At 47.9% G+C, this 14,017-nt stretch overlaps 1 protein-coding gene across 1 annotated transcript in view; it reads right to left on the reverse strand.

The window, feature by feature from the left end:
• PIK3AP1 (phosphoinositide-3-kinase adaptor protein 1) overlaps positions 1–14,017 on the reverse strand; it is a 115,236-nt gene that overhangs the window by 11,655 nt on the left and 89,564 nt on the right. Inside the window, exons 12-14 of the mRNA XM_070469955.1 lie at positions 12,088–12,293; positions 9,053–9,125; positions 4,142–4,297 (exon numbers count right to left, since the gene is read on the reverse strand). Of these exons, the coding sequence (XP_070326056.1) occupies positions 4,142–4,297; positions 9,053–9,125; positions 12,088–12,293 (435 nt within the window). The remainder of the gene's footprint in view (positions 1–4,141; positions 4,298–9,052; positions 9,126–12,087; positions 12,294–14,017) is intronic.

Raw genomic sequence — 14,017 nt, forward strand, 5'->3', positions numbered from 1 at the left:
ACAAAGCACAAATTCAGAAGTATAATTTACACACCAGATAGGAACTTTGACTGTGTGAGTTCAGCTGCTTAGAGATGTAAGCTGAGGATGTATCACCTAAATCACTGAAACAGCATTATCCAGTTGAGTTTTCTGGAAATGTTCTGTTGTGTGCTGTTCAGTTTGGTAGCTGATGTGACACAGAGCAGCTGAGGAACTGCATTTTAAATTTTATTTCATTTTAATGAACAGATTTACATAGTCACCTGCAGTTATGGGCTACTGTACTGGACAGGAGAGCATTAGAACAAGCTCAAGGACGTGATGGTCTGGCAGTGAAGAAGGAAGGTTAACAGTTAATCAACTAAAACTTTGACTTTAATTTTTCCAACATATGCTGTTACCAGTATTGCCAGCACTTAGGCTTAGCTGAATGTTCACTCAAAATAGCTACTTATATTAGTTTATAGGTAAATTGTCTTAGTTTTGACTTCATTATGGCATCAACTTTGACCTAATTAATTTAGATACCAGCTTGACAAAAGCAAGTTGAGATTATAATTTTGGATTATTTCTTGGAGGCAGATTTTTAAATTTAAGATAATGTGTCAAAATATTCCTAGAAACCAGGGGATTCAGAGTTTGTTTCAGAGTTAAGGACCACACGACCCTGTCTCTATCTACCTAGTTACCCACATATAACACTGTTTGCTCAGCTAGAACTTCCCACTTCCCCAGCCCACTCCATCCACAAATTTGAAACCTCCTCAGGCTCCAATGCTCAGGACAAATGCTATCAAAATCTTTCCTGATTCCCCCAAATGGAAGTAACCCCTCCTGTGCATGGGCTTCCATTCCTGTGGGGACAAGCCTCCCACGTCATTCATGATTGTTCATCTTATTCCTTTACAACGAAACAGACTCCTTCCAAAGATTATCTGCTGGGAGGGAGCAAAAAGGTGTCCAGGAGCTCATTCTAGGATCCTGGAAATTCATATCCACCAGCTCCCACTATCCTTTCCCTTGGTGTTGTTGAATTTTTAACCTCCAGTGTTTGACTTTGAACCCTCACTCCTGGTTTATTTGCCCTGGCCCTCTCCCTTCTCCAAGGCTGATGACCTGGTTGGCCCCAACCCACCTGGATGGCACCGTTGGTAGGAGGTTCTGGCCCTGGCCCCCCATCACATTCACTCTTGTTGGGGGAAAGGGGCAGCGCCCATGCCTTGCCAGGCTTCTGTCACCAGGGAAGTAGGATCAGACAAGCCTATAACTTGTACTCTTTTTACACTTTCTCTCCTCCATTACAAGCTCCCAGAGGACAGACCCTGTTTCTTTTTCGGCTTTATATCTCCAGTGTACAGTCTAGCTTCATATGCACAGAGCAGTCCTCAATATTGATGGAGGTATGAATGAGAGAAGAAAATGATCATGTATATGACTCTTAAGAAACTTGAATCAGGCAAACTAGAAGAAGCTCAATGGTCTTCCTGTAATGAAACTTTTGTTCTCTTAAACATAACACTAATATCTTGTGCTTAAAACTTTAGATATAACTAGATTTAACCTGAAACTGTTTTCCTATAGTTTCCAAGAGATGACAGCTGCAGCACAATAAAATAGTGCTGTTTTTAGGGCATGGTTCTGGGGCTTGAAGGGCTGCTGGTGGCTCAGAGCGGGACTATCTTCATTCTCTCTCCTTGCCCTGTGAACTATCTCTCTCTGGAAGGAAATATGTCCCCAATGTTGAGTACACAGAAAGATCTGTATGTGAATCCCAGATCCTCTGCTTAATTTTCAAGTGACCCAGGATTAGATGCTTAACCTACGTCTCTGTTTCCTGATCTCACAGCACTATTGTATAGAATGAGATCATATGGTAACATGCTTGGCACAGAGCCTGTAAGAGCAAGCATTTAATTAACTATAGCAGCTATCATCATCATCATCATTCAATTTCAAGATGGTAGATTATCTATTAGTGACTCAAGGACCCCACCTCCAATATCCACACCTTTGTACTGCCTCCTCCTCATCTCCTTCTTGGCTTAGCCATGGGACTCACTTTGGCCAATATGACATTATCGAGTGTGATGTAAGGCAAAGCTTGATAAGCACTTGCACACCGGGGCTTGTTTTTTTGGAATGCTCCCTTTATGGATCTTGTTACCACACAAGAAGTTCAGGCTATTGAATTAGAGGCCATATATAGAGAGGCCCTGAAGAATGAGAGGCCATCATGGATGCTCCAGTCCATGCCAAGCTTACAGCTGAGTACCGTTGCACAAGTGACCCCAACTGACCACATGGGGCAGAGGTGAACCATCCCCACTGACTCCTGGCCAAGTTTAGAATCAGGCATAAATAAATGATTATGTTTCAAGCCATTGCATTTTTGGACAGTTTGTTACACTGCAATAGATAACTAAATAACAGGGACCGGATGCAATCTACAGCCACAGAGTAAAATAAAACCCTCTGGTCTGTCATTTAATAAATTTTCTTACCCAATAGCTAGCAATCCCAGGCAGTAAACCACCACACAAGGTAAAAACCAGAGTTTATGCTTTCCATTCTATTCTCACTCCAAGGTAACTCAAAGTAAAACATACAGATAAAATAGTTTAAATGAATCGAAACCTGAAATGAGTATTCTGCGTTTATCTTGTTAAATTTCCCCTTCCCTTACCCCAGAAAGCCCTGCCTTCACCCCCAGAGTGTCTACACCACTTCTCTCCTCCACAACACATCTAAGATGGGCTGCCTGCCCCTTGCTTCCTCTGCCATCTGCGATCTCTGGGAAAATCTCTTCCATTTCTGAACTTGTCAGAATTCTCTAATTTGCCTCAAGGGGGTAGTATATATTATTAACCTCATTATATAAGGGGAAATTTTCTTCTCTATCAAGTCTAGACTTAACATTGCTGTGTGATACGCTTTGGGTATGTTTCAACAGGTAACAGTGGCAGAGGGAAGAGCTGGGTTCTACTCCTATTGCCACTGACTGGCTGTGGGACGTGGGGCAAAATTCTTTCCCTTTCTGGATTACAAATACTCTGCTAATAAAGTAAGGAGGAGGAACAGTTCAGGGGCTCTTGGCCTAAGTCCACGGATGGGCAAAATTGTGTGTGTGTGTGAACACGTGCAAGTGTATTTTTATATAGGGAGGACATTTAGAGCATATGTCAGGCTCTCAAAGGGGTTTGTGGTACATAAAAGATAAAGAAGCCCTGGGTTAGATGAGCTTCCAGTTCCTACCTCCACATGGCAGTCTTCCACCTGACATTTAAGGAGAAATATTAGGTCATGAAATTCAGCTTGTCTCTTGCTCTTTTATTTTTTCCCCCTAGCCACCTTTGTTAACACTGAAATGTATGAAAGCAGGGAAACTCAATCTATTTGGCTTGTGAAGCTGGTGTGTCTGAAGTCAGTGAACATTGCCCTGGATCCAGAAACAAAGCCCCAGCTCCTGCCGCACATCAGCGGGTATTGTCTGTTGCAATCAGACTCCTATTCAAGCTCTCAAGTCAAAAGGAAGACATTTCCAAATCAGATCCTCAATTGCCTATACAGTTGGAATTCTCAAATCTGAATCCACTGTTACCTAATGTTTTCGACTCTGTGCCCTTTCCTTTCCCTGACCACGGCTGAAGCAAAAAGAAGAGTAAGCAAGAGTCTTGACCCTGATCCAGTCCTGCCTGAGTTCAAATCCAAGCGCTACCCCTTGGTGGCTATTTAACCTAGAGGAAGGCACTAAGCTGCCTGTTTCCTCCTCAGTAAATAGAGGAGATAGTACCTATCCTGCAGAGTGATTAAATCAGAGAATCTGTGGAAGAGGCTTAGCATATAGTAAATGCTCAATAAATACTAACCAGTATTATTACTAGGGTTTTTCATTTATAAAAGTGATAGAGTAATAATTATCACACAATCTGCCTTCTGGGGATATTTGTGTAAACAGTCTTCTGTGCCCTAAAAAAACCGCAAACCTCACAGGCTAAATGTCCCTCTTTTCTTACACCTCCTAGGCCCAAACCAGGCTCCAGTTAAGATCTTCTGGGCTCATCATAGGGCATGTTTCCAAGACCCAAAGGCACCTGCTGGAGTCCAGCTGTGAAGGCACCTGGGGGCCAGCTGTGAAGACACCTGGGGGCCACCTGCTTACTTGCTGTGCTGGAGGTACTGTCTGTTTTCCAGTCTCCTCGTCTTAGCTCTGTCCTTGGGGGAAAGATGCTTTTCCTGGGGCCACTCTCATAGACTCCATACTCCACTTTCCCAGGCAGGTGCTGTGAGTGCCGAATTGGGACTGTGATCTCCAAGTCTGGAATTAGAGAGAAAGGGATCAGCTTTAAGGAACCGGGATGCCAGTTACCAAACTGCGAAGCTGCTTCCTCTCTACCGGCTTCCTTCCCCTGAACCTGGAGGGGAGGGGAAGAAGAGGAGGGGAAGAGGGGACGGGAGGGGACCCTGTCCAATTCAGCACCGAAGCTCCGCAGAACCATGCGTGGCAATCACTGACAGAAGGTTGGCTGGAAGAATGCGGGAAAGGGCAGAGAAATGCTTTTGCATCAGGTGACAGAAAGAATGTGCAATTAGGGAAAGGTTGGTGGCTCAGACTATAAAGAATTCATCTGCTGTGCAGCAGACTGGGGTTCAATCCCTGGGTTAGGAAGGTGCCCTGGAGAAAGGAATGGCCACCCACTCCAGTATTTTTGCCTGGAGAATTTAATGGACAGAGGAGCCTGGCGGGCTATAGTCCATGGGGTTGCAAGGAGTTAACATGACTGAGAGACTAACACGTTCGTGGGTGCCCCAGCTCTGCCACTTGCCAACTGTGGAACTTGAGTTAGTCAGCCAACCCTTCTGATTTCTTCCTTTTCTAAGGAGCAGTTACGAATGCCATTGATTATAATACTAGGTTATCCTGCATGTCATGCATAGTTCCAAGAGCCTCCATACTCTTAGCTTCTTCAATCCTCCAACAGCCACGAAATAAATACTATTGTCAGCATGCTCAATAGAAACTAAGGTATAGAGACGTGAAGCAGCACGCCCCAAGTCCCCGTCAAGCAGCTGGTAAGTAGGATAGCTGGAATGTGAACCCAGGCTCCTAAGTCCAGGGCCTTAAGGACTCAGACTGCCTCCCATATGGAGGGTGGGTGGTCCACAATGACAGAAATGATCCAGAGAATTCATGGCAAGAGGTCCATAAGGTCCAAAAAATTTTGTGACTTGCAAGGCCAATCAGTAGTTTGAGACCGCACAGATTCAGCAAAATAATTCCTTTGTCCTGCAAAGCATTAACCTGGCCTCTTCACTGGTTTAGTCTGACCAGTGACTGGTCTTTCTTCCCCGCCCCACTGCCACCCGCCCCCCCTCACCCTGGGGATTTCCACCCCTGGTTGCTATGAGCAGAGAACAACTCCAGCTGACAAGTAGAACAAAGTATCTGTGGGTGCCCAACCCAGCTTCCTCCCCAGGGAAGTGTGAAAGCCAGCTGAGCTCCTGTCACAGCGCTCCCCATGAGGCCCCAGACCTTCCCAAGTCTCAGGGCAGAGACTCTAGGAAGAGGTGTAAGTGTGGGTGGGCTTTTGGGTATGTGTGCCCTTCATCTCAAGGAACTACTTGCTCCTCTGCCTTCCCTCTGCTAGGGAGCAGGTGTGGCAGGAAGTCTAGGGAGTGTGGCACCTGCCAAAGCCAGAGGTCTGCCAAGAAAGGTGAATGTGTAAACTAGCACAGCAGGGAAGAGCGGGGGTGAGGATGGGGTGGATGGAGCATGTGCTCAACATTCTGCATGGAGAGTATTAAAACAGTGGATTGCTGGCTTGCATGGGCTCGAGCTTGCCTCATTCTAGAAACCCTCAACCCAAGGGTAGTGTATGGTCCTAGCTTTCCAGACCTCTGTGTAACACAGATCTTTTTCACATCCTTAGCCTCTTTTGGTTATAACTGAGCAGTGGAAGCACCCACTGCTTGGGTGCCCAAGCTTGGAAATGTGTGGGCAGAGACTAGTCAGTGAACCCACACATGGGTGTGAACCCACAGTGTCTCAGAGCCCAAACTGGTAACACATTTCTCCCCCTCAACTTTGACTGAGGTTTTTAATGACAATCTTCAAGGTAAATTCGTGACTGCTTAATTCACTTCAGTGAATCAGTTTTCAGCTCACAACCAGTTTAAGGAAAGGTAAGTAAAATACAGAAGAAAAGAGTTGGGAGTCAAAGTTCAAAAAAATCAAGAAGAACCAGGCTAAATGTCCACAAAATGCTGATATTCTTTGAACAGAGGAACAATGTCAGGAAAAATAATTATCATCACTATACTGGGAAGCACTTTTCCCAAAGTGCATTCACATGTGCTAATATTCCTCCTCCGAACTTTGCTACTCTGGTAAAAGTGGGCTTTTCTGATGTTTCGGTAGTAAAGAACTCTCCTGCCAATGAAGGAGATGCGGGTATGATGCCTGGGTCAGGAAGATCCCCTGGAAAAGGAAACGGCAAACCCACTCCAATATTCTTGCCTGGGAAATCCCACAGACAGAGGAGCCTGGCAAGCTACAGTCCATGGGGCCACAAAGAGTTGGACACAATTTAGTGACTAAACAACAACTCTGTTAAGCAGATAAACCGGGTGTGACCACAGATGGGGAAACTGAGGCATGAAGTGGTTAATGGAAAAGTCTCGGATCATGAAATGATTTGGAGACAAAGCTGGGATCAGAACCCAGGCTTCCTGGGACCCAGCCTGCTCCTCCAGGTCCCACCCTGCACTGACCACAGACACACCCAGAACACAAATATTGGTATTCTTCTCTGTGGGGCCAAGGCATTCAGTAAGTCCTGAGCCAGCCAGCCCTCTTCTGACTTCCTACACTATCAGTGCTCTGCACTGTCTCAGTGAGAGCAAACCAACTTCCAGGGCTGAGAACAGACTGGCAAGTTATGAACAGACTGTCACTTCTTAATCGTCCTTGGTCTTTTAACCCAAATTAAAGAAGAATCATCATTGTTTTTCTTTTCTAAGGCAAATGAAGTTTCCAAATGAATAGAGTCAGTCCTTGAGTGGGGTGGCCTCCATTCCTGGAAAAGATTGTTCAAGCAGAAATGCCATTCATCAGCCCTAATTCTCCTATAGGTCAATGTTATCCTGTGTGGATGATTTTCAAATGTTTTTTTTTTTTGTTTTCTGTAAAGCAGAATTCTTTCCTCTAAAGAAAACAGAAGCTCAAAATGGAAACAGATTTTTTTGTAAAGGAGTTGCAATGGTTGAAGCAGAGTAAGGGGCCCCAAGTCCTGTCCCATATTCTTAATCTACTCCCTACCCCATCCCTAACTGCCACCCTGTTCCTACCTGCTACCCCTACAAGCACGGAGGCACCAGTGCTGGGGCACCTGAATGTGAAAACCCTGGAATAGGCAATTTTAAGTTAGTATGTCACTAAATATACAATTGAGCTTTATGCAATTAACTAATACATCACATTTACTCAGCCACAAATGACTCCTTTGCTTTGGCAGGTGCTCTGATGCCCGGGGGCCTTGCCAGGTAGTGCAGGGTCCAGCTTCCACCTGCATGAGCTTTCTCTGGGAGCCAGATTCCAAACCCCCATCTCCCAGCAGGCCTCACCCAAAGACACAGGAGCTGGTGTCTAAATGCCCCATGGGAAAGATAACCATTCCAAAGTGTTCTCCGTTGACTCCTAGAGTCTGTGCGGAGATGAAGCTGCAGTCTCCATGGTGCTAACTGCAGGCTGCTGGCCACCTTTTCTTCCTCTCTCACTTCCCCACCCCCTACCTTGCTCCCCAGGATCACCTCCCAAATCAGCTGTGGGGTGTGTGTACTTAGTCGCTCAGTTGTGTCTGACTCTTTGCAACCCCATGGACTGTGGCCCAACAGACTCCTTGGGGATTCTCCAGGCAAGAATACTGGAGTGGGTTGCCATGCCTTCCTCCAGGGGATCTTCCCAATGGAGGGATAGAATCCACGTCTCCCACATTGCAGGTGGATTCTTTACCGACTGAGCCACCAAGGAAGCCCCACATGCCCTGCCAAATCACAGCTTTTTTGACACTACGTATATTTAAAAGCTTGAAATGTTTCATTCAGTCAAGTCTTCTTCTTCTTCTTCTTCTTTTTTTTTTTCTTCAGCCATGTTGTGCAGATTGTGGGATCTTAGTCCCCTGACCAGGGCTCAAACCCATGACCTCCTACAGTGGAAGCATGGAGTCCTAACCACTGGACCACCCATGGTTCATGTGTTCTAGTTTTAAAAAGCACCTCCGCCCTCTACCACCAGGTACCCTGCCGTCTGATCCTAGGATGAATACAGCTCTTGAACTAGATTTTCTTCCTCCTCTCCTTTGTCCTCTTCCCAACGAGAAGGCAGACAAGTATGAGTGTGGCTAGTGGCAGCACACATTTAAAACCTCGTCACCCAAGCAGGAGTCTGAGGATGACCCCTCTGACCTTCTGCCCACTCCTTGCCCAGGGATGGTGGTGCCACACGGGTAGCACCTGGAGGAGGGAGGGTCAAGGGGAGCAGAGGGTTCTCAGTGCACACAACTGGGATCCATGGCCCTGCTATTGGACCTCCACTACACATGGCAGGAGCTCTGCTGCACCTGAGAACCGGGCTTCCAAAGCAGCATGTGGTGTGGACACTGATGACACAGTAGACCTGCTTGAACCAGATACTGACACTACATGAATGGGACTTTCTCCTTTCTCTGCTCAGAGAAACATGTCTTCCTAAATGCCAAGTGGACAGTCAGGTGCCTGGGAGAAAGCATTATTGTCCTCTTTCATGGGAGGAGGGAATCATACAGAGTCAAGCTTTCCTTTCTTTCATTTGCTGACATGCCTTTTGTGCCAGCCAGGTACTAGATTTACAGAATTAACAAGACAAAGTTGTTGTTCCAAAAGACCTTACAGCCTACTGGGGGACCCAGATCTATAAAGAGGGTGACAGGTGCTGGGCAAGTGGTCTGCCCATTCAGGCCCCAGCAGAAAAGAGAGTCAAGGAAAACAGACCATAGCAAAGTCCCCCAGCATACAGCAGCCTCGGGAAGCCACATACCTGTCTGCTTTCCTGATTTTTGCTTTTCTCTCTGTCTTCGGGTGATGCTCTCTCTTAGTCGTTTAAGATTTTCCTGGAAAAATTTAGTTTGTTTTTAAAAATATACACCAGAATTATACCCTCTAGGCATTAGAGATTCTTTCTGATTTTGTGACATTTGCAAGATATATCACATTGCAATAACATTTCCAACATGCAAATGAGGCTGAGTGCATTTGCAATCAGCTCCCAGAGAAATTCAAGTCCTCTTAGAAGCTATGCCTGAAGAGAAGACATCTTGCCCACAACAAAGGGTTTCCCCTCCTCTCTGGTTCCCAGTTCCTTCCCAGTCTTATAACCCACCCCCACCTTGCATGCCCCTTAGACAGGCCAATCTCCTACCTGCTTACAAGCTCTCTACCCTCATTCCCACCTCTGAGACCGTGTTCTCGTACATTCCCCCAACCTTGAGGGACACTGATTCCATGACTCGGTTCCAAGTCTGGATCAAGGCCCACCTTCTAAACCACCTCCCCCGACACCAGACTGTCCCATGCCCTGTGGCACTGGGTTATGATGCCTTGCCGTGTGTGTGTGTGCGTGTGTGTGTGTGTGTGTGTGTGTGTGTGTGTAGTCTCTTCAGAGGCACTGTGAGCTCTTAAAGGGCAAGAGACCAGGTCTTGCACCTTCCTATAATCCTGCTGTTTAGGCTATCACAGTCATTCAATCAATGTTAAACAGACATGTGAGGAGGAATATTTGTTGTTATTTTAGTTCATAAACAACAACCACCTTGAAGTTAAGTGTCTGAAATGCCCCAGGGACTAACACTCAGACCATCTGGCTGGAGCAGAACGTTCCTGTGAGGCAGCCACAGAGGCAGAACAGAAAGACTGGTTGGGTTGCGACTGTAGCTGAGAGACTGAACTTGGTCCAGGAAGTAGCAGGGAGACACTGGAAGTTGGGGGCTGGCCATAGCTTTAAGGTCGGGCAGAGAGGAGGGGGAAGGAGTTGGAGGCAAGGAGACCCACCTGAAGACGATGTGATAGGGCAGATGGAGGTGATACAGGTCAGCATGAGGATGTGGCAGAGGGAGCGCAAAGACAGGAGCAGAGGCAAGAGGAAGAACGCACCGAGCAAGACCAAGCAAGACACACAGCTGGCTGGATACGGGGGAGTGTGGTAAAGAGCCCAAGAGAGTCTGAAGTCTGGACATCAGCCTCTGGAAGGTAACAATAGGTGAACAGACACAGGGAGTCAGGACAGGGAAGAGGCCTCAAGGGACTGTGTGTTGTTGGATGTGCTGCAGGTCTAGGATACCTCGGGGGACACGCCCAGCTGGTGGCTGAAAAGATGTTACCAGAGACACAGATGCAAGAGTCACCTGAAGAGAGAAGGAGCTGAAGGGAAAGTGCCTGCTCATGAGAGGGGAGGTGCGGGAGAGAGACAGAGGAAGATGGGGCACAATGGGGTGGCCCCTGGTATGGTCTTCCCACTGTCCAGTCCTTGGACTCCTTGGCTTTGTAAGTCCCAGGAGGCAATCAGAGCATGGAGGACTCTCAGCATTTACTATGTGCCAGGCATGCCAAGGGCTTCACAAGGCCCTCTCCCTTCACACTTCAGAGATGGGAAAGCAGAGGTACAGAGAGGCTGTGGTCGTCCAGTCCAAACAGGCAGAGTAAGGTTGAACTCAGGCTGCCTGGCTCTGGAGCCCTGGCTACTCCTGATGACCATGCTACATGGCACCAACTTGGCAAGGACTCAGAAGACCAGTGTTTGGCCAAGACAAGCCTGTGCCCAGCAGTACTGCAGCCTCCCTGGGTCTCCTGGGTGAGGAGGGCCCTGGGTTTCTGCATCCAGACCCCCAGAGGGAGGGAGACAGGCTGGGAGAGAGGGTGACCCTGCTTTAGGAGCACTCAGAGGGCAGGCACAGCGTTGAGAAGGGGGCACAGGCTCTGAAATGAGAAAGGTTTCCTTTGAAGCCTGACTCTGCCTCCCCACCTCTCTGAGCCTCAGATTTCTGTAAAGTGAAGTGAAAGTGTTAGTAGCTCAGCTGCATCTGACTCTTTGCGACCCTATGGACAGTAGCCGACCAGGCTCCTTAGTCCACGGAATTCTCCAGGCAAGAATGGGTAGCCATTCTCTTCTCCAGGGGATCTTCCCTATCCAGGAAGTGAACCCAGGTCTCCTCCATTGCAGGCAGATTCTTTATCATCTGAGCCACCAGGGAAGCCCAGTGACACTTATGTCCATGCCTGCTGTGAGGGGTGGAGGAGATTGGGTCCACTTGGCACTTAGCACAGTGCCACAGACTGCTGTCAGAGCTGGACAAATGCAGCTTTAGGACTCACATTCCCATGTGTCACTGTGTGGAGTTACATGTCCTCATGTAACAGCAGGAGTCTCCTGACAGCCCAGCCCTCTGATCCCAGTTTCCTCTTGAGTGGTAACCACTGGGGTGGGTGTGGGGTCATCCTTTCCAGATCTTTGCATTTGCAAACATGCCTATAGTTTGTGTGTGTGCATCTGGGTGTGGGGGGGCGGGGGGGGCAGGAGGTGGGTGTGTATATAGGAGAGTGTGTTTTAACTTAAGTGGTTTTATGTCAGTGACTTGCTTTGTTCACTTAAGCATAATTCTTGGGAGCTATCCAAGTTCTCTGAGCTCTAAAGTGTGATAGTTCTGTGGGAGTGTCGGCACTAGGAGTAGAGAGAAGGCCTCTGAAAAGCGAAAAGCTAGAAAGGAAAAGCATAGGGCCACATGCAGAGGGAAGTGGCAGGTATAGAACTGGGGGTTATAATTGAGTCTCGGTTCCTGATCTGGAGCCTCATGACACCAAGAAAGGCCAACCAGCTCTCGGCCAGGGAGCCATATGGTTACAGACAACAGGTGACAAATCCAAGTATGCACTGACTCACCATGAGTCTCAAACAAATGTTCTCAGACCCAGCCCCAGGTGTGCTGTTACAGCAGTACACAGGACAGCCATGGACTCAGCCCTTCTGTACTGTCCAGCGGAGAGACAGACATGAAACGAAGTCCATCCGGAGCCAGTTACCTGCTGGAAGCGGAAGGACTCTGACCGCCTCTTCTGATTGAGCTGCCACTCTTTGAAGTGCAGCACGGCCTCATCCACATTGACGATGCCCAGCTTCACCTGCTCCTGGAGGGTAATGAGTTGCCGCTGGCCTGGTGTTTTCATCCCAGCAAAGGGATCATATATGCTCGACTGAGGCCTGTCCCTCCACGGTCTGACAGGTGGCTCTGGAAAGGAAAGAGAAACTCAGTCTCCAGGCTCCTCCACTGGAGAGAGCTGACCGGGTGAGTGGGGTTCATGATGCTGGCCGTGGGTTAAAGAGGACATGTCTCAGAAGAACAATCATATGTAGAATCAAGACAAGGGAGATGCTACATGGAATCAGAGAGAGGGAAGCAGCTAATAATTTCAAAGCCTATGACACTAAAGTAGACAAAGTCACAACATTTTAGAAAGGTATAGCAACCAGGGGGCCTTCCCAGGAGTGGCTGGTGGTAAAGAACCCGCCTGCCAATGCAGAGACATAAGAGATGTGGGTCCAGTCCCTGGGTGGGGAAGATTCTCTGGAGAGGGGCATGGCAGCCCACTCCAGTATTCTTGTCTGGAGAATCCCATGGACAGAGGACCCTGGTGGGCTACAGTCCATGGGGTCATAAAAAGCTGGACACAACTGAATGACTTAGCACACATGTAGGCACGCAGCATCCAGTAGATGAGTCAACATGAATTACTGAGAAGTCTTTAGACCAGCGTTTCTCAACCTCGGCACTATTGACATTTCAGACTAGGTAATTCTTGGTTGGGGTCGGCTGGCTTGTACACTGTAGGATGTTTAACCTACCTGGCCTCTACCCACTTGATGATAATAGCATCTCCTTCCTGAGCTGCCACAACAAAAAAATGTCCCAGGGCTTCCCTGGTGGTCCAGTGGTTAAGAATCTTCCTGCCAATGCAGGGGACACAGGTTCTGTCCCTGCTCTGGGAAGTTTCCACATGCCGTGGGACAACTAAGTCTATGCATCACAGCTACTGGGCCTGTGCTCTAGAGCCCAAGAGATGCAGCTACTGAGCCCGCATGCCCAAGAGTCCATGATTTGCAACAAGAGGAGCCACCGCCAACAAGAAGCCCCCACATGAGTAGAGAGTAGCCCCTGCTCACCACAACTGAAGAGAGCCTGGGCACAGCAAGAAGACCCAGTGCAGTCCAAATAAATAAATAATCTTTTAAAAAAAAGTCCCAGATGTTGCTAAATGGCACGGTGGCGCGGTGCTGGCGAGTGGAGGAGAAATCACCCCGAGTTGAGAACCACTGATTTAGACTAAAATCCTCCCAGAAGAGACTATACAGGAAGGGCTAACCAGGATGCTTCTCCCAGCACTTCTAGCCCTCCCCCATCCTGCCTGCCTCGAAGCAGCATAGGGCACAGTGATTGTGAACCAATAGGTGTGAAATGCCTGAGGAGACTCCTGGAAGGCTAATGGGATCATGACCCAGGTCCAAAGTCACCAGGTAAAAATTAGGTGCTGGGTCCCAAGTGAGTCTCCTTGGGCTGTTCATGTGCCAACCTCCCTTCCACCTTAAAAGTATATAATTCTCTGCTTTAGATGTTCTAGGGAAGTATGACGCCAACTCCTCTCTCTCCAAGCTGTGTGGCTCCTCTAGGTTCTGTGGGGAGTGAGCTAGACTTGTGGAAGGGATGGAGCCATTGAAACACATGAAAACATTGTGACATTTCACTGCTCATTTCCTGTGGGGCTCTCTTTGATTCTAAACGTCTCCAGGAGGACCCCATTTGGACACTGTGACTCAAGGAGGTGGCATGAAGGAAAAAGAGAGATGACTTCACCCAGTGGGTACTGAAAAAGCTTCAAAGGAACATATACATCATCCTTACCCACCATTCTCTTTGTCCACACACACTCACATACCTTTCTCCCAGGTTTGCCCTAT

Source organism: Odocoileus virginianus, chromosome 7 (assembly GCF_023699985.2).
Source record: "Odocoileus virginianus isolate 20LAN1187 ecotype Illinois chromosome 7, Ovbor_1.2, whole genome shotgun sequence".
NCBI classification, from domain to species: domain Eukaryota; kingdom Metazoa; phylum Chordata; class Mammalia; order Artiodactyla; family Cervidae; genus Odocoileus; species Odocoileus virginianus.